Genomic DNA, 21568 nt, shown 5'->3' on the forward strand with positions numbered 1-21568 from the left:
AGGCAGAACGGCGTTGAACATAATCATTAAACGAAGCATAAAGCAAATTGTTTTAAAGCAACACTAACGCATCGCCAGCCTTTCAGCTCGATTAGCAATCAGCTGGTGGAGTGGCGCTGCAACTTGGGCTCCGTTTTTTGGGTCTTGTTAATTGACGGAAAAGTTGTGCTCTCTGGAGATTTTTTTCTTTTTGTTTGTCCGTTGATTCGGTTGTTCGCTGTATATCAGCTTGAAGCACAAGAGCTAAGATACCGTAGAAGAGTTAAAGTTGAAGTGCGACCCATGAAGATTCTCTCTAATGGTTTCGTCCTCAGTAGATTTGCTCTTTATAAATCAACTGGTGGCTTCTTATATTTGTTTGTATCGTATTAGTACATCGTAGAGCATTTTCAACCATTGTAAAGAGGCTGATTGTTATACTGTTGATACTTTTACATCGATTATAATTGTTGTTTTATAACACGATATTAATGGTTTGGGGAGTAATTGCAATATAACAACAATTTAATTTAATTTTGATAGAAAACAAACAGTACAAACAGCCGCACTAATTGTGGAAGCCTCTGCCTAATGCAAGACACGATTGAGGACATTTTGGAAGACGCTACAGCTTATCACACTGAACAAGCGAGCTGGTTGTCATAAAATGCAGTTCGTTGTACATAAACACGATGATATTTTCCTTGTTTATTCCTTCAGCTCGTTCCAAACTACAATGATATCCATCATCAAACACCGTTTCGGTTATGCAGCTAAAATACAATTAACATGCCGGTGACGCCGTACCTGGCGCTTCGAGGTTTTGGCTTGCCGTCCTCTGCAAGTGCAGTTCTCTATGCCATGTCGCTAGTATAAAGTTGTCTTCCGATTCACCTGCATGTTTCTTTTCCTGCTGGTTGCTTGGCTATTGTGCGGTGTCAAAATTGCACAAGGCTGCTGATTTACATATTTAGGCAAGGCCAGGCCAGGCCAGGCTCAACCGGCCCAACACCGAACGGAGCGCAGTGCTGATGAAGCGCTTACGAGTGGAGACATGCCCGAAGGATTTTGGGGCGAATTTGGAGAAGGTGAGGCCAACGACGTCAAATGCGTCGCTAGTGGCGGTGATGGCGACGTGGCCATAAGCGAAGGCCACGGAACCGGCCCCGGCGAGTGGATGTGGTCCCGTAATTGAATTTGCATGTCAGTAGATAGTTTAGCCGGCATTTCCGTTGCCGCGCACGCAGCCCACCACTAAGTGTGTGCCCGTGCCGGCAGCTGGCGGACGGGCGGTCGATTTTTGGACAAGGCTGCCATTTGATGTCTTTAAAATTTCAACGAGCCCCGGTGGAATTGAGGTTTTAGTGTGGCGTGGACCGTTGGATCGTGTGGAAACGGGTTGTGTGGCAGCATGAGCATGGGGGTGGAATGAGGGGCAGCATAAGACATTATTTTCCAAGAGGAAGCTCTCAAGTAGAGCGCTTTCCTTGAGGACCTGTCAGCTGCCTCGTTCTCGTCTTCGTGCCTTGTCGTTCGTCGCCACATCGTCGTCGTCGTCGTCGTCGTCTTCGAATAATTACGCTTCTTTCACTTGAAGACAGTTCTGGTGTAGGCAGAGACGAGTGCACTGGCCCTGGAGTCGGTGCATTTCGTCCGTCGATGTGCTCTTCGTGCGCATCTGCCGGGAACGGGGTCTTAAAGTTCCATTGAATCAATGTCATCAGCTGTCTAGGGGGGGAAATGCCGACGTTCGAATAATGTGTTTGTGCATCAACTCCGGAAGGTTTGATGAGGTTGTTTGATTGGATATAAAATATAGATTGCCTAGGGCCCGTTAAATAATGCACAATCAACCACTTTTTGAAGTAAGAAAATGACGTGAACTTTCCTTCGATATAATTTCTTCGTGGAGTTCTTCTACGATCAAAGGCCTACGAAATAATGCATTGATAACTCAAAACAAATAACCTTTTCATGTGATGAGTTATGATTTAAATGGTTTATGTTCACAATAAAAGCATCGTACAATCTTTATTATCTACTAAAATAATAAAAGGAGCTACATGTTTTCATAAAATGAAATTATTCCAGGCCTTCTAGCCGCTCTACAGCTCCTCCTACGAGATCTATTTACCTCTGCAAAAATATTAAAAATAAATCACAATAAAGCTGTAAAGTGATACTTCGCAACAGCTGAACCGAGCGGACCGACCGTTACTAGCCCCCGAAACACCACTCTCCCCTCGTGTATCCAAAGTTTTTGAAACTCAATTAAAGGTACGAGCCGCGCTCTGGGCTGCTCCTAGAGACCACTCTTATCACTTGGCTTAGAGCTTTGCCTAGAATTTGAATGCACGATTGTGATATAAACTAATGAAGTGAAATTGAATCTCAGCTCCTGGCAGTGGTGGTGGTGGTGGTCCGGAGGAAAACAGATTAGAACATGAGGATCTGTACAGTAGTAGGAGTGGAGGCACATGCTTTGTGTTGGTGGAGAGGAAAGAAAATAGAAAAAAGGGAAAATCTGCGACCGATTCTCCCGGCTGGCTGGTTGGCTGGCGTGTGCACGTTTCTCCCTCCGTGGCTGTGAGTCCCAGATGGCATCAAATTGAGCTCAGATCGGGTGCTGCCCCGGCTTCAGGGAATGTAGAGGATCCACCAGCCAGCCAGCCGCGTGTAGTCGTAGCATATGCATTGCGCTACCACTCGCTACCAGTTCCGATTGCCTCACGTCCTGCCGGTGTCACGATTTTCCGCCACTAGCATGGACCGGAACGCCACTAGCAGACCTGATAGTGGCTGGAGAGGAGGAGGAGGAGGAGGAGAAGATATGATTTTGATATCAGCATAGCACACACTCAGACACGTGGGAAGCATTGAATCATTCGGCGGCTACCATATGCGCTGTCTGGACACAAACGGCGCTGGTGGTTCCGAGGGTTGGTAGGAGCTGGTCGAAGCTTTTTTTCGATTACACGCCTGAAATGGTATGGTCGCTGGTATGGGATTGGATTTCCTGGGATGCAACTGTCGCTCTCGCTTTCGATTTCGATCGAACGAGAGAGGGAGAGAGGGAGCGACGGAGGGAAAGTGTGAGTTCTGGATCGTATCAGGTCAACCTTTCCAACGATTGTATTGTAGCGCGATACATTGCAATTGCAAATTAAATTTCGTCCATCAAATTTGGAAATGGATTCCGCCCATTTTTGTGGGGCGTCGGGACGTTTGTTCTTTTATCGGTTGGTATCCCGGTCACCGGTGTTACCGGAAGAAGGGCAGATGGTGGACATCAGTTGAAGCGGAAGCATTCGGAAAATGGACATCGAATACATTAGTGGAGAGCAATGAAGTTTGGCATCCCCGGAAACATCAGACATGATTTCCACAAATTATCTGCTGCGATACGAAATTGAGAGGTTATGTTTTTGGTTTGGAACCAACGATGACAGTGATGTATTCTTTCCATGCTTCTAGGATGTCGCAAAGCCGTAAGTCGTATCCTCAGAACTCTTGAGTAACCAGCGGAGTGATCCTAGCAGCAACAGAAAATCGGGGACATGATTTGAATATCTAAAAATATATATCCTTTTTCTCACCATTTTTACCGACCCTGGACCCTTGACCGGAAGCGTACATCACAGAGAGAGAGAGAGAGAGAGAACAGAACCTTCGTCAAAAGGTTTCGCTAGTATTTTGTGCAAACATATTTACACCCGAAATGCTTATTTAAAATTCCATCAACAAGAAATCACGGTGTGACATGTGGTGTTCGCTCGCTGCTGCTGCTGCTGGTGGTGGTGGTGTTGGTTGGAAAATTTTAGCAAATATTTTACCATCATCATTTATCATCCCGGTTTTCCGAAGTTGAAGGGGGTCCTCCCTTCGCCTGTCGTGTGGCCTGGCCCGTTGATCGGTCTGCGCCTGTATCCATCGACCCTATCGACTGGTGCTCCTGCTCACCTCGCACCCAATGCTCCTACCGAGCATCCCCAGTGACTTCAATATTTATTAATCAATCTCCATCATAACCTTTACCAGCGTAAACATTTCCGCTTCGGCAGCCCTCCGAGACGACCCGCCATCCGGTCCAACCGAGGGGAAAGAGAGAGAGAGAGTAAGAGAGAGAGCGAGTGCTTCCGGAAATCGGAAATCGGAAAGCTATTGCCCTTTTACCTCCACTTCCTTCCGTGACAGTGGTTCGCCTTTTCGATGCCACCACCATATTTGCGGTGGGCTTTCCATCACGCAGAAAGATTATTTCCCAGGGTTTCCTGGGGGGCGCGGAGTGATGCCGGATTATTTTTCCACTTTTCTTGCCCCACGCCCTCACCATTAATTTTTTTTTCTCTCTTTCGTGCTATCCCTAATCCTCGGTGGGAGAGATTATGTGAGAACATTATGGACGTTTTATCCTCCGAAGCAGTGGACGACCAGTATCTGGCTCGATGAATGGACAGGACATGGGCAGGAATCGATTATTTCGCCTGGTTCGCTGGCGTTCACTGGACGGAGCTACTATTTCGGTAATTCTTAGGGCAGGTGCGTGAAGGAAGCCAGGAGTGCCATTAAGTCAACTCTTGGAACGATTTGGCACCGGTTCGATCGATTGATCGATCGAGCTCGTAGTCATTTAAGGAGGATGTTGATGAAGTGTTCTCCCCCTCGGCAAAGAATCTCAAAGACTTCTGATAATCCCTTGTGTGGTCAACCACAACCGATGCCTCAATCAATTCCACTCAAAGGGACTCTCCATGTGTTTGTGTTTTGTGGGGATGGAATCATCGAACCAATTGTTGTGCTCTAATTACACTTCTCTAGCACAATTACAAGCGTTCTATCATCCTTTTCATACCGATCAACCTATTGGCGTTGCAACTTCTTTATCCCAGCACATCCAGACACAGGGAGGATTATGGTTTATTGTGTTGTTCGACTGCTTCTGGTGAATTGACAGTACATCAATACTTGATGCTCGATGCTACTGGTTTCGACACCCCTCGATCGGCTTAAGATGCCTGACATTCCGGCACTGGTCGTCCACAAGCCTCCGGTTCCGGTTTTGTGTCAGTCAATAGCCTTCATTCACAAATCTCTCTCTCTCTCTCTCACCCTCTCGTCACTTGCCATTCATTTCATTGGGAAACCATGGCCAACTCCCTAGCATGCGTTTGATGGATCGTTCCGGAACGCACGTTTGCTACCTTAACCTCACTTTTACAGCCAGCTTCGGGTCGAGATTCCGGAGCAGAAGCAATTGCCTCCAGCAGCTGGTGCTGGAGTGTCAAATGAGGGTTGGTTCGGTTCGGTTGGGTTGGAAGTGTGAAAATGCCAATCCCCGATGGGCACTTTAGAGCTCCCGGAGTCCCTCCCCGGTATCTGATAGCTTCCCTAGTCCGAGGTCGACTGTGGGACCAGCCCTTGTCCAGCACCAGTCGTTCGACTTTCAAGCTTGTTGGTCCGTTCGTTCGTTCGTCCGTTCGGACCATTTTGGTTCGCAAAATCCAACGATGGTCTGGTCTGTGGTCGCCGCCGTGCACTCATCCATCATCGTACCGTTGGCGATGTTGGTTGCATAAATATTATGCTGCCCGCATGCATTGCGCTCTCTCTTGCTCGCTCGCTTGATGGGCCTAACCCAAGGGGACGTTTAGGTGGCTGTTTGTCGAGCGACACCCCGAGCCCAGGTGTTACTCGAGAGGATGCTCTTCGCAAGCCCGGCGCTGGCTGCCCGCCATGCAAATAGACAAGCAAATTTGAGCAGATTATACATTCACCACGCTGGATGGTTGCCGTTCGGATGGCGTAGCTCACTCCACGTTGACAGGTGCCCGGCGCCAGGCGCCCGAACTGACCGAGGGCAGTTATTAAATATTGTTTTCTGTTTTCATTTGCACCTCGACCATGGCTGATGGTTCGTTGTGGGCTTGATAGACGATATTCCCGGCTCCCGGTGAGACCACGAATCCTCTTCGTTCGAACGTCGTTGTTCCCGTTGGTCATCACACGCGGAATCACGTTTTTTGCGCAACAATAGTTTGCACAATTAATTTGCAATCCGTCGTTCCGTCGTCCTAATTCCGGATGGCACAATGGGCTGGGCTCGGGAATGGATTGATGAAAATTGGTCTGCAATTAACCGCGGTTGGTCGCTGTGACAGGCCTTCAATCTGCTGCTGCTGGAAAATTAACGGAAATTGAATCAAAGCATCACCTTTCCCTGGTGGTGCAGTGGCAGTCGATGGTGGTCCGCGTCCGAAATTAATGTTGGTGTAAATTTATGCAAAATACGCTTCCATCAAATTCGTGAGTCCAGTGAGTTCGGCTCCGGGGGGTTTGTTTGAAAGCTATGAGCGGTGTGGAAGCGTTTTACCTCCCTCCCTTGCCAACATTGAACTAATGCAGCGTGGTTCGCGCGAGTCGCGACTCATAAATCAGCCGGCTCAACCGGTGACAGACTGTCAGCCGGAATCGCGCCGCTAGCGCTCGCCACACTGATGTATGGAGGCACCAGCACCGGGACGCGGTTTCCCCGTGAGTTCGCAGGTCAAATGTCGCAGCGGTTGATGGAGGGGAGGGAAATTTATTTACAGAACCCCTTCCACACCACGGATTTTGGAGCACCTCACTGAGCGCCAGGCGGTTGATCATACATTTTGCCGATTCCGGGGTTAAGTGGAGGCTAAATTGATGATGCAAGGAGGCAAGGTGATGCACGCATACGATCATGGGATCGTTGTTCGCTCTCTGCTCTAGACGGGAGCATAATGACTCACGCGTGTCCTGGTGTGTGAGTTTGTTTGTACACTGGTGATAAGTACGTGTGAACTCGGTATGAGTTATTGGATGAGCTTAGGACAACAGGAGGACACTCTGCCAGGACTGATAGGTTGGAGGACCCAAAACACGAGCACTAGGGCTAGACGCTACGCTAAATTGATTTTAATGATGATAATATATTTTTCAATCACGCTCCTCCTCGTTTTCACGACACTGTTTGACTCTAATTTTGGAAGCTTGATGTGATAATTTGGCAATCTCTTCGTTTAGAGTAGAGTGCAGCAGAGAACACTGTTTAGATTTCTCGAAAACATCGGCAATATTGTGGCGATACTGTGGGATTAGTTGACCTGAACATGTGAAACACTTTAGTACGTATAAATAATCTATTTCCGGTCAGTACCATGTTCTATGGTACCCCGAATAAGACTCAAGAGAAGCTTGTATGTTAGCAACAAGCTTAGTGTTGGATGCTGGCAGAAATTTTCCATCCAATACATTATTGCTGCAAACTTTATTGATGAATCAACTTAGCAATATTGACCTCCCTTCGCTTCCGACGAGCAATTCGGTATTTATCCAACTATTCGAGGAACTTCCAATCGGTGCAGATTATTATTGAACTTGCGTCGATTATTCCAAGCGACCGTCGGATTACGGATGCTACAGCAGCACGCAGAAACTGGTGCACAGATCCACAAATCGCTTGCGCTGCTGGTGACAGGTTTTGGCATAAATTTATCATCAGGAGGAAACACGAGAACCAGACAGTACTGTTAGGGCGGGATAGGAAATATCGAGACCAAATGCGCTCCTCCTGCAACCAAAAGTCCATGGCAGTACGAAACATCCCTTCCTGCATCTATCTCGCTCAGCAACTCCGGCACTTGCTGTCGAACTGATCCTTGGCGACGATGGTGGCTCATACAGACCAGTACTATCGGGAAAAGCATTCAATAGATATTTGAATCGCATCCCTCGCACTCTCTCTCTCTCTCTCTCACTCTCCATCTCGTCAATTTCGTTCCGTTTTCGCACACTGCTAGCTGCTTTGACATTTTCCTGTCCCATGACACCGGCTGCCGCGACTGCTGCTGTCAGAGTTGATTGCTATCGATGGAATGTCGCCATGTTGACATGGGCGCGACAGTTTACGGGCTACAAAGAGGGAGGGAGGGGGAGGAGGGAAGGTCCATTTCGCGGACGAACCATTGCGTAATGCTCGAAGCTTGTACTTAACTCAAAAATGTCAAAACAATTTAACTCACATTAAACCGACGTATCGTCGCACCTCGTAAAGGATTGATTTGGAGTCTGGTGGTGCCTTGTTTTTTTGTTTTTGACTACGATTTTCCCCCTCGAAAATCGAATCGACACATCAAATAAACATGAGTGTTCGCGCGAGCACGCGTAGAAGAGCAATAAAAGCGTAAAGCACGAAGTGAAGGAACAGAACGCACGAAAAGTCGATGATGCTGGCCTTCTCCCGCCGTTGGGGGTTGGTAATATGGCCGGAACCACGCGGATAAACATTTTTCAAAACACACACTTCAGCAACAGATCGCTACTCGGTGCGATAACAGCTTGACTTCGACTGTTGATTCTCCCAGGGCCCAGTCCGCACCGCAAGATGGAACGGATTGTAATTCCGTTTTGTCTCAATTCCCTCGAGAGATTCCTTCATTCCCCGAGAGTCCGGAGACAGAAGCAGAAGCTGGTGGTGGTTTGAGTGGGGGCGCCGCAAGGGTGTCTGAGACATTTATAACTTATGGATTTGTGAGGAAGGACTGGCTGGGGCGTCTGGGCATTTCAGCGAGTCACTTGTCGCTTCGGTCGGCCAGCTGTGCCTCGTCTTGTCAGTCCTATGGCAACGGACAGGCGAGGACGAGGACGGTTGGTTAGTATTTCGCTGCCAGCGCTCAAATTAATGTGGGAAAATTTCTCTCCACGCATTCTCTTTTCACTACAGCAGCAGCAGCAGCAGCAGCAGCAGCATCGCCAGCCCTATGGTGTCGCTAGCGGATCGAAACACGTGCTTGTGGTTCGAGATTCCGTTTTCTTCGTCTTTTTTGCAACCTCTCGATTGGCTTTTGTGCTGCCCACTGACTGCTTCCTGTTGTACGTGGTCACATGGTTTAGCATACATATGTCAAAGGCAATTTGTACGGACAATGCTCGTCCGTTGTTTCCGATCTCTCTGGCTCTCTCTCTCTCTCTAGCCAGCTGCCCTGAAGCCCATGAAGATGCTGTAATCGGGATTAGCCTCGCATTATGTGTTTCGTGTTTTTCATGTCGTCTTTTGGTGTCCTCATCCTCGTAGCATTTTCCGCTATCACTCCTCCGGTTCTTTGACTTGCGTTGGTCAGTGTCATTGGCCTACATGATGTTTTAACAAGCGGTCCCACAGGCACAGCATAAGAGAATGGTATGTTCCGTTCTCCTCGGAGGGGGTGATGCTCGGTATTTTCTTGTACGCTGCCGATGCTTTTTGAGATTTTCTTCGAGAAGTGTCTGGGGTCGAGTCGCAACGTTTTCATAGGAAAACGAAGTCCATCCCTCCTGAGGGGCGATGGATGGGCGAGAAGACAGATGTTGTTTGCTTGGGAGTGACGTTTGGAATTTGTTTAAGTGTCGCTAATGGATGGAACGTGCCAGGCGATGCTGAAGGCATTTTTTTCCCTTCATCTTGCTCGATGATTACTCGCGCGATGGTTACGACTTAATTACGATGAAGTGTACTAATTCGTTTCAACACAATGAAATCTTTATTTAATCGTTATAAAATAAGAAGAAAAATAAGCAAATAAAAAAATGCGAAACACCTTCATGTAGCTTGAACTGCACTGATGATGCACGCGCGATGGTTTCGTTTTTCGCCCCAGCCAAATCATCAACTGCACCTTCCACACCGGTGAGTATTTATAGCAAAATTGGAAGCTGGACGCCGCGTACCACGTTGCAGATCAATGCACAGATGGTGCGCAGAACCACGATTTCCACCAGTTCCCGCTCCGAAACGGAGCGTGTGGAGTGGAGAAACAGCAACTACAGCAGCAGCAGCAGCAGCAGCAGCAACGAGGGCAACTGCGATTTGTGGTGCCTGGTGGAGGTCTTGGATTAACTAAATATAAATCTCACGCTTTGCGGCATTAAACTCAAAGCGAAATCTCCAAGCGGATTAGCGATTCGGCTTCGAATAAGGTTAGCCAGCCGGTGACGGGCAGTGTCACAGATTTGCGTTTGCGATGCGATTGACATTTGGTCTCTGCAGTCGCAATGTTTTGGGCGAAAGAAGTGCACGGCCGTTGAGTAAATCCATTCGCTGGCACTTGAGACGGTCCCCAGGGATAGTGAATTATGTTCAATACCTTCCCTCAAGGCTGCAGCAGCAGCAGCAGCATCATGACGCAACATTGCTCGAAAGGTTATCAAAAAAATCAACTAAATAAAAAGGGTATTAGAAAATTAGTGTCATAGCTGTCTTTGCAGACTTTTTGGTCTGACCCGGGGTGCAAAATCTGGGGAAACAAATCGATAAAACCTGACTTGACAAAAGTGAACGCGATGCATCTTTGTTCCTTTGTTGGGCGCACCAGACACTTTTTATGAGACCAGTAGCAGTGTATCTAGTGGAAGGAAGGGATTATTCAATGTGCGTTGGATTATTCCCACCCACCCCCAAAAAGGGAATAAGCTGAATAAGCAGAAAATAATCGAATTTCTAGACGTGGGCTTGAGGGGATGCTTCTCTCCTCTCCTTTTTTTTCTATTTAAAATTTCTATGTAAATTCATTCTGCCTGTTATCTGTGCAGCCCCTCCCTCCTTCCCCTCAAAAAAACATGATGCTTCAGATTATTAAGCGTCTTACGGTTGCATGTAAACAAATATGTTTCGCCGAAATTTGCATCGTCATCCATTTGCAAGCATGTCCTCCTGAGGGTCCTTCCCTTTCGGGCATCACAAAACACACCTTTAACGCTCGTTCGACTCCAACGGAGTTTCCGGTGGTGCTCCTGGATGCAAAAAAGTGCCGGAAAAATGTTTGATTTTTTCCGTCGAAAATGAAATCCAAAGTCTGCCTGCCATACCGGGGCCAGACCGGTAAACAGCACTTGACTTGACGCAAATGAAATGGTTCCTGCTCTGTTGGTTCGAACCGTCGCAGAAGGTGAAAGATAATTTATTTAATTATTCACTTTTGCGCCGCTCCCCAGGACATGAGTGTGCGTTCTTGTGTGAGTGCGACATGCGATCATGCGTTCAGACTGGAAAGTTTCCAATTCCGAAGAAAATTTCATTCATCATCAGAACGACGAGTACGACGCGCCACCGATGACGATGACGACGACGATGACGACCTAGATGGGTGTTGCGAAGCCACCACCGGTGAGCCGGGCCCGGTGTTTTCCGACAAACTTTTTCCTGACCCACTTTCCCTGCTGATCCTCCCAGACCAAACCGTGCATTGCACTCACCCGATGCTCCATCTCACTCGCTCTCTCGCTCTCTCTCTCTCTCTCCGCTGATGCTTTTCGGCTTGATATCTGTGTTGAAAAATAATGTTACCCAGGGTTAGGGGCTGTTGGTGGTTTTTGTTGTCGAAAAGTTTTCAAGCGTTCTCTCGCACGTTTTTATGGAGTTTTGTTTTTGGCTCAATTCGGCCACCCAGCCCGAATTTTGCACCAAACCATGTGGCGTCCACCACGGACCAAAGGTCAAAACAATTATTTAAATATTTACGAGAACTGTTTGTTAATGGAGTGAGAATCGCAAATTAAGTCCCGTAGCCAAGCTGACGCGCGACGGGACCGAAAGCAGTAGTAGAATAGGCCACCAGAGCTACCAGAAATGTAGCGCCTGTAGATCGCAGGTGAGGCAGAGAAAAACGGTCCCTTTCTTTCTCCACCTTCGAAACTCTCATTCGGGCGTTGACGAACTGGCCAGACCAAACATCACAAACGCTCGGTGTCTGTTGTGGGAGGCATTCATGCTGGCTTGTTCATGTGAACGGTGCATAAACTGGTCAACAGAGAGGAAGCCCGGTTGCATTTGGTCAGCTTTTTTTTCAGTCGAGGAACAGAGCATAACTGAAGCAGTTCACCTTCAGACCAACCGTTCGGCTGTTGGTGCGAGATATGCGAGCTAAACACGCATACAGGGACCTTCCGGCCAGCCGACGGTAACGATTGGTTCATATGCAAGCTAGCCTTCACCCTCAACGGCACGATGAAATACATTCCATCCAGGCCCGGTGTACTTGGCCTCGGATTTTCCGCTTTTTTCCTGTTTAAGTCAATTGAGAACACGGCGAATACCGTTAGCGCAGTCCTCGCTATCGAATAGTTTTCGGTTTGTTTCGAAAAAGGCGCTTCGAAGCGGGTTGGTGGCCTAAGCTACCTTGTTGACGAGGATTTATTGGCCAAAGGCTCCCTCAAATTTGGGAAAAACCATTTTCTACCGTTTCGGCAGCAGTTCATCACGCCTCGAGTGCACCTCGAAAAATAGGGGTACGCCAAAGGGTGAAGAGGCTTATGAAGTCATTAAACGAGAAGCAAAAGAAGAAGAGGAAGGGAGAGCGCGGTGAAGAGGGCCTTGAGGTAAACGAAAACGAGGGAAAAACTCAAGGGACTGACTAAACGATACGTTCTTCCCTTTCGCACGTTTTGTACTACAAAACGTTTTTGAAAAACCATCTCCCCCGCTTCAATTCATGCTCCGGCGGGTGTGAAATATTTCCTGCGGCGGAATGCATCCCCGTTGGGAAGGGGAATGAGTGGGTGGAGGGCAAGTGATGGTTGATGGCTGCCGGTTGTGTGCCGGGAGAGTTCGAGCAAAAATTTATGCAACATTAAGTGAGATTCCCCAAACGGCCAAGGGAATGGCGTCTTCTGGTCATCGCGCGCCACAGGAACAGGAAGGAAAAGCATTGCTGGCAAAGCATTCGTGGGAGGAAAGGCAGATCGCCCCAAAGCTGGTGTGGGGTGAGGTGAAGGTGGAATGCCTCAGCTGGATGTCTACAATTAGCGATGAATTTATTTTGACATTTATGAGTTGTTCACACCATCATCACACACGTACGCAGCACGCACGCGAGGGCGTCAGCAAATGGAGATGATGTTGGAAGCAACTTCTTAATGACCCACCCCCCTTGCGATCACTATGTGTGTCGCTCTCGCCTCGTGAAATGCATGCCAAGAGATTCTGGTGCGTTCTGAGACGGTGTCGGTCGGTTGGTTGATGTTGGTGTTGTTACAAACTCCGGAAACATAACAGAGCGACAGACACACACCCACTGAGCGCCCGCTGTGCCAAGATCGATCATTAACTATTGTGTTTGTTGGTGTTGCAGTTATGGCGACAGGGTATTAACTGAGGTACAATGTAATGGTTAATGTTGCAAACAGACCATTAAGGCATCTGTTAGGTTGTTTTTGTGGATGGAGGATGCCAGCTTAATGCAGAACGGTTCCAAGGTGCCGGGATGCAACAGTGTGGTTAAGAACTGATGATATTAAGACATTTCATTGCCATTTGTTTGTTTGTTTTTCAATTTTGAAAAAAAATTGTTTTTCAATTTTGTGTTAAAATCCCCATCGACACTTGATCCGTGCAATAGCAATTAAATGGAATTAATCTATTTAAATTTAAATTAAATTTGTTACTTTCAGATACTTGGTTAGTCATGTTTTATTATTGAAAAGAAAGGATGCTAATAATAGATTTTAAACAAATATAATAGAAAATAAATAATTAAAAAAGTCAATCGTATTTGAGGACTCGACTGGCGATGCTTTTGCAACCATCTTTTACAAGAGTTTTTTTAACGGGTGCAACATCAATATCAAAGTAAGACTGCAACGCACCAAATGATAACGATAAGCCAAAGTAAGCTATCTGTGCATAAAAGTTGCGTTCTTCGATCGACAACTTTACGAGATTAGCTGCGGTGTGCTGCGTGGCTTTAAAGTTGTTTGTATCGAACGCGAAAGCATAATTGAATCAACTTCGCAAACCGCACGGCCTGCTGTTTTCCAATTTGCAAAAGTTACGCACCCGGTATCCACTTGGCAACGACCCTCCCGCCCGGGGGGGCGAGCCATAGCCACTTGCAGTACAATTGCCGCCTCCTGATGAATGAATTGAAACAAAAACAGTTGGCAGCAACTCTTTCTCTGTTCACGGTCCGTTTAGGCCGGCTCGCGAAAGGTGCGAAAGACAAATGCAAATGCCCTCTGGTGCGATGGAGCGCGATCGCCAACGAACGGACGGAGATAACACGGCACATTGCAAGACATTAATCAGCCCCCAACTTCCTCCCACCTGCTCTTCCACACGGTCCCCATCACAATGAACAAACTGCACCGCAAAGAAAGTAGCACAGATCGCCTCGGAACATCTCGCGTCTCCTTGCGTGTTGTTGCTTCTGTTAGTTTCTTTTCTTGTGCCTTGAGCAGTACGCGTGCTCCGATGAATAGAATCTGCACTGTGGACTGACGGTAGTTGTGGCGAAGACAACTTCATTCTTGAAAAACGCAATCCCGTTCTTCCCGGTGTTCCGTCTTGGCGAGTACCGACAACGACGACGACGACGACGACGACGACGACGACGACGGTCGCTAACGAGCTGGAACGCTGCCGTCGCATCGGCCACCTAGGCCTAGGTCATGGTCGTCTGGGTCTACAAATCTTCGGCCTCTTTCTCTCGTTTGCAGAAGAACAATCACAACGCCGGACTTATGGTCCCGTGTCCCGTCACGGTCCAGCATAACCGCCGTCGTGGTTGTTGTTGTTCTAAATAAACGCCCATAATTGTGGTCGGCTGCATGAGGGTTCCGTGTTGCACTCGCTTTTTGCTGATGCATTTGTGACCCCAAAAAAGAACAGATTTACGATGCAATTCACCGTTCGCCGAGGGTCTCAACAGCAAAAAAAAAAGCGACTCAACAACTCTTTGGAGACGCTAATGATATGACCACAAATTGAATAGAGCGTTGATGAGAGGGCCCCGTATGCGTGTCTGTTGAGTTCTAAAGGCAAACGTCTCGCGATTCCACTCATATGTAGGTCCGTGATTTGTCATCCATTTGCAATTTGCGCTCGTTTGCATACAAAATGGCAACGAAAGCGGCAAAGCTGTCTCCAGAATGGTAATACGGAAACCCCCGGGCGTTGCGCGCGATGGAATTATGGAAACATGAGTCTGCGGGTTCCACCGCCGGGCGGACAGATTTTGGACGCAGCCAAGAAGTTGCAGTTCATGGTCCAACAACAACCACGACAGGTGTGATCGCGAGGTGCGCCATTTTTACGTTGATTATTTTCTTCTCCTCAAATTGTCCTCAGCCTCTACATTATCCAAGGAGCCTTTTTTTACGGTCATCCCCTCCTCATTCCCAAAATGGCGTGGCCCCGTGTTTACGACAAACTCCCGGGCCCATTCGTCCAGCACAATCCACCGTACGGTTTTGCGTCGGAAATGTCATCATCACTCTGTCCCTTCCCTGTCTGCTTGACCGAAACCGTGGGGAACACGAGGCCTCACGGCCGTAAACCGTGCTGTGGACCACGTCGGTCGTCATCGTGAGCTGGTGGTACGATTTGATGTGCAACTGCTGGTGTGGTACTTTGGGAAATAGAACTTTTATGTTGCATCCGCGCATCCATCTACCGTGGCCAGTGCCACTGCTGCCGTCATCGTCGTCGTCGTTATCGTCGTTGGGCATAATCTCTTGACTTCTCTTGAAATTACGCTGCAACATTTCACTTTGCAATGCAAGTGGACGTTTTGGTAGCGTTGGCAGACTAAAAAGCGGGTGGACAGATGTTGATACGCCATTTGCGTTGCTAGCACCAATCTCACCTCTCAGGCAGACTGGCTCCGACAGGAAATTGGCTGACCTCTGCCGCTCGGTCTCTCTGTGGTTTGTGAACCATGAGACCGGTTGTAACGAGCCTCCAAGGCGAGCTGGCGGGCATTTCTAGGCGTATCGACGCGTCTGCCCGTTCAACCAACACCGGGCAAACATTGGTTAAGGATTGGTAAACATAAATTAAAAACATGTTTGCACTAGCGGATCTAGCGGAGAGGACACAAAAGCAGAAAATAAAAGCCCGGAACGTACCCTGGCACGGGAAGGGAAGGTGTTTTGGGGTGACCTGGGATTACTGTAACCACAAGCAGACCGCGGTCCTCCACAACCACGACCGCGCACACGACACTTCAGAATGATGCACGCTACACGAGCCCACACCAGCGTGTACGGGTGTTTGGTCCGGTCGCCATCTGATGGTCGGTTGGTTATGTCAAATGCATGGATCGTCCAGCGTGTGCGCGCGCCCCTAGCATAACCGGAAACTGTCGGGACATAAAGCTCGTTATGGTGAGCCATGGGCTAGCTACTGTTACTGCTGCTGCTGCTGCTACTGTTGTTGTTGTTGTTGCTGGCTGTTATCAAACCAGCGGAACATCGCACTTTGGCAGCGTTGGCGGTTTTTTTTGCTTTATCTCAAACATTCGCTATCCTGTCGCCTGCTGTCTGTCCTCGTTCCCCGGGGGCTAGGATGACCAGTCAACCAGCTCGGTAGCCAACCGGCTCGCCAGTTCAGTAAATAGAACCGATGTTTATCGATTATTGTTCTCGCTCGATAGAATCCCCCCACCAGGGGTGGGCCTTCTCCCCCCGGGGGTGGGGAGAGAATCGAGCGCTACTGATGGTGCGGAGCGTAGGAGTTGGTCGTCGTTGTTTGCTCCAGTTGTTGTCTTCTATCTTCCATCGATGTTATCTGTTCCGTTCCGCCTACGTTCACAATCATGCAAAGAGACAGAGAGCGAGAGCGAGAGAGAGATGGGGGGATGCTTGGTTGTTGTTGGTTTCCTGGAGGTGTACTGGAGGAACACTTTCGATAACTTATGCTCCTTCTGGGAGTGGCCGTTAAAGACCGACCGTCTCGTGCTCCAACAAAGCAGTACGAAGCGGGAAGAAGCGAAGCGAAAACGCTAAAGGATGGATGCAATCGCGGTCATTATGAGATGAATCAGAGGCCGTGGAATGAGAAAAGCGACCGGACAGGAAGTTGCACGTTGACGGACGAACGCTGGAAGTGGTTGCAACAGCGTCACCACGAATTGAAAGTTGTTGCAATAAATTATCATAATACAGAGATCTCTGCATTGGACAACAGCGGGCCCCTTCACGCTCAGCCTGCCGCTTTTGGTTGCAAAGGTCCCAGGATAAGGTCCGTGTCCATCGAGGAAAAATCTCTTAAACTTGTTCTCGATTCTTTCCTTGGTCCAGCGTGGTCTACCACGGAGGCAGAAGGCAATACAACAGAGATGGAGCAGGAACCCGAGAATGTCCCACAGATACCCCAAGAGAGGAAAGGAAGAATTTGAATATTTATTGCCTCGCGGAAACTCTACCTCCAGCGGGACAGGGGACCACGTTTGACGATGATAATGGCACACGGTGGTGGTGGTGGATCAAAACTTTCTTTTATTTTCACTTCAACGTCAACGTGGACTGATCGGTGGGACGGTAGGTGACAGCATAACCGAGAAGAATCAATTTTCACCAACCAAAGTTGTAATGGATGTACATTTAATTTGTCGCCCGACACCCCGTCCGGTGTCCGCGAGCATCGCAGCCAAAGTTCGCTGGGAAGTTAATGAAGTTTCGTAAAAATGTGTGGCGAGTAATGGAGTGAGGCCACCATCATCGTGGCTGATCACCTCGGTCATCGGTATCGTCGGTTTAAATCGTCAAAACAATTTATTTAACCGTGCTGGTCACACAAAAGGACCTTTATGTAAGCGACCGGTGGGACTGCATGACTATAAAGTGGTTGTAACAAATCCACCTAATCGTGAAACTGAAGACTAGGGGAGAGTTCAGGAGAGACAACGTTGCAATCAACGTTGCATCAACGGCACTGCACTGCACTGCAGATCAGAGGTTAGCCGACTAACCTCGGGGTTTGGTATTATGTTTGGACTACGGTATATCGGTCCTCCACCTGCGGGACCAATTGTGAGCACATTCGCCAACACCACTTGGCCTCGGGAACTTCTGGAACCGCCGGATCTCTCGCAACAGAGTGCATCCAGCAAATCGAATGTTGTCGTGCTCTGCTTGGGGACAAAGGGGAAGAAAAAGAAAACTTTTCGACCAAAACAAAACACTCCACTCCAATCGAGTCCGTTGTCGTCCTGGTGGTTGGACCACAGCTGGTGACCTAGGGCGACGGTATCGTTCACGCACAGTCCTCCCAGTCCAGGGACTCGTCGAAAAGTCCTTCCGTTCGTATCGTTTAAAGCCGGGAACCGGGTTTTGTGATTGTGATTGTGTCTGTGGCATTTGTCTATGGCAGATGTGGATCCCCGTTGCCGGTTTCATATCCGTCCTTTCACCGGAATGCCACGATAGCTGCCCGACCAATCATGACGACGGTGGGCGACACCAATTGAAACATACTACGGTTAATCAACTGCCTCCAGGGCAGCCCCTCCGCGAACAGATGGTGGTGGTGGTGGTGGTGGTGGAGATGTTGGTGTTGGGTCGTTTTTAATAACTAAATCCAGATCCCTACATCCAAATGCCACCGAGGGACGGAGGGCGTGAAATAGAAAACGTGACATTCCGGTGATAGCCACCGGACGCGCCCATTGCATGGCTACGGACACAGCGACTGCTTCGTGTGATGCATGCGGTTCCTGCAGGCTGGTGATGGTGCTTAGAGCTTTATCAGGACTCAGGAATGAATGGCGCCGACGGTGTTCCTGGAGGCAATAAAAAAAAGAAAGAACTGACGAACGGGCAATGGCGCTGGCGTGAAATGAGAAAAACAGGATCCGCGTGAATCCGCGCAAGGATAACGATGACAACTCAACACACACTTCGGGCGTACTGCGCGTCGAAGCGCATCGCCTACAACACGTTCGTTCCCTTCGTGAGGTTTGGAGCGGCAGATCCTGGCTGCCGTATGTTGGTTTGTTGCGGTTGCTGACTGAGCAAGTGTTCTCATCAGGCCAGCCATCAGGCGTGCTCACTCACTCGCTCGAACTAGTGTTTGTTATTTGCACAAACGGCGTGTCCACCCTATCCGCCGTGTTGGTCGTGAAGCTCTACTCTACCAGCGACGAACTCCGGGACGAATTCTTTCTGGCATGTCCGTGGCAGGGCAAAACATTATGAGTGCGACAACGCGCGAGAGCGCTCGCGCGCATCATCATCATCATCATCATCATCATCAGTGGCGCGCATATGAAGGCGCTGGCCGGCGGAGAATTCGTTTATAATTCATAAATGAAATTGTATACTGGACAGGACAGGAGAGGAAGGCGGTGGAGGTGCCTGATGAACGAGGGCGAGCTTTTACTACCGGACGTAGTCGAGCTGCTGCATCTGTTGTGACGTCGCCTGTCGAAAGTCGGTAGTCGCTCATGGAAGAAGTCACGTAACGTGGTGGCCGCAGTAGCACCACCACTGTACTCCTTCTATATCACATGCTCCAGTGAGTGCGCTGGCGAGTGTGTCTGTTTGCAAACACTTCATGGCCACACCATCGTCTCCCTTCCAGGCAGCAACCAGCAAACCCGCACCACAGGGTGAAAGGAAGTGGCCAGTCGGGAGGTGTGTCTGTGCGTGTTTTGCATGCGAGCAGCCCGGCGAGTCGGAGGACAGAATTTAGGAGACAGCTGTGTTTACCTCGAGTGTATGGAATACATTAAGGCAGACTGGAGGCGGCTCCCTCGCACCCCGGGCGACAAATGAAGGCGAGACAAACCTCGAGCCAAGAAGCTAGAGCTTCAAGCGTGGCTCGGACTACCGGGCTGGATACCTAAAGGTCGTCATGACCAGCGTTGTACTATGCGGAGAAGGTGTGCTGGCTGCTGGGGCGCGTCCACTAGATCATAGTCTGAGAGCGCGCTTTCACGCTTTTAATGAATTTTTATTGAAAACCACGGTACGATGGTGCCAATGTGGCGCTTCTGTGTGTGTTAGGTCTGGGAAGGGTGGCGCTGGAGGTGATATTTATTCATGGGACTCGGTGTGCTGGTACTACCTCCCCCTTTCGCCAGCGCACACCATGAGATGGCTTGTCTATTTTATCATCTGTTTTTCCCGGCTTCACAAAGCAGTGGAAATGAGTGAAGGAAATGAAGCCACACACCGACACCGACGGGCTCGCCTTTTGTTTGACTTATCTGGAGACACAGATAATGGCAAAAGACGGAGAGAGAGAGAGAGTGAGCCGTGAATGCAGCATGTTAATCAAAGGATCTTGTTCTATGGCCACCTTTCCATTCCATTCCATTCCGTTCCGTTCCATGCCCATCTAGGGAGATACAACTCGGCGACATCACCCTCTCCATGAACGAGATGCTCCGGAGTACCATTTACTAATGTCTTTTTTCCCTTCTTTTCTCTCTCTCTGTGGTGTTTTACAGGAAAATGTTCATCGGCGGGCTCAGTTGGCAAACAAGTCCAGGTAGGTTTAAAAAACAAACCGACGACTAGGCGAGTGTCTAATGTTGGAATGGTAATTGAAGGATTAGAATGCCGCCGCGACCGCGCTCGTGGTTCTGGGTTGTTTCAGGGCGGGTTTTTTCGGGTTTCATTACGGGGTTTCTGTATTCTTTTATTTTTCGGCCATCGTCTGTTGGCGGTATGTTTAGCGAATTAGGTCCTAGGTCGTTCGGAATGCTGCACAGTCTTATTGCGTAAAAAAGAATTTCGTTTTGTGTTCGAATCGTTGGAGTGCGGCGCGAGGATTGTGGCTTCCTATTGTCGGCTAATACTGGGACAATGATGGAAGGTTATCAATCTAGACGGTTTACAGTAAGGGAACATTATTATCAAGGTCTTGCTAGATTTATAAATGGTATTAATGATAAGAAAATGACACGAAAAATACATAAAAGATTTATAATTTAATGTTTTTTCCCCAAGAAATCAACTATTTGCACTCATTAGCGTTGGTCATAAGAACGCCAAAAACATATGAAAAGCACGCGTGAATTTGAATTAAGAATTATTTTAGTGTTGTCTGTAGCAGAGCAGAATGCAGATGAAAAACATCTTTTGAGCCAATGATAATTACGATTAGGTTTTGAGGATTTCATATTGACATTTACTAAACGTTAGATAGCAACCTTTTTAATACGAAAACAAACATTCATCGCACTAAACAATGCTGACCATTTCCATGCCATTGAAATCAGATGTGTTACAACTAATTGCTACCTCAGCTAACAATTGTAGCTATCCACCCAGCAATGTCTATTCCCTTTGGAATCATCATTTAACGAATAAAAAAACAACAACTCAAATTCAATATCACGGTATGGTTGGTAAAACCCACGAGCATTGTTTTACAATTGATTACCGCGAAGCCTCGTTGGTGAAATCTATGATTGCAGCCCGCACTCTTACATGCTGTAACGATAGAGATGATTGATTGTGGCCATTCCGATGCCTCGCGGTGGTTTCTCTCGCGGTTTATTACTGGTAATTTGCAGGCTACCAGCATTTACTAATCAATGCACTGCGATGGTGTAAACATGGATAATATTTATGCTCTAAATGATTCGCTCTACTGCAACTAGTAAACTAAAATACAAACGTGAGACAGAGTCTAGTGCAGGACTTGTACTGTGTATTCGCGAAACGTACCAACCGTCTATCCCACCTGCACCATCCCCTGTGCTACTGGAGCCACTACGCCACGCGCTTCTGCAAGGTTCATTGTTCTCGCCCTCACTCACCGCCAGCGCTCTTGCCACAACGATCCGCGATGAAAATCGATTTCCCG

General features: G+C 48.3%; 1 protein-coding gene across 7 annotated transcripts in view; it reads left to right on the plus strand.

Annotated features, from left to right (window-relative positions):
* LOC126578930 (RNA-binding protein Musashi homolog Rbp6) overlaps positions 1–21568 on the plus strand; it is a 568145-nt gene that overhangs the window by 57506 nt on the left and 489071 nt on the right. For all 7 annotated transcript variants that reach the window (XR_007608412.1, XM_050241999.1, XM_050241997.1 and 4 more), the window contains exon 3: positions 20205–20245. Coding sequence is in view for 6 of the 7 variants with exons in the window: in XM_050241999.1 (XP_050097956.1) it covers positions 20205–20245 (41 nt within the window). In the remaining variant the exon portion in view is untranslated. The remainder of the gene's footprint in view (positions 1–20204; positions 20246–21568) is intronic.

This window comes from Anopheles aquasalis, chromosome 3 (genome assembly GCF_943734665.1).
Source record: "Anopheles aquasalis chromosome 3, idAnoAquaMG_Q_19, whole genome shotgun sequence".
Taxonomy (NCBI): domain Eukaryota; kingdom Metazoa; phylum Arthropoda; class Insecta; order Diptera; family Culicidae; genus Anopheles; species Anopheles aquasalis.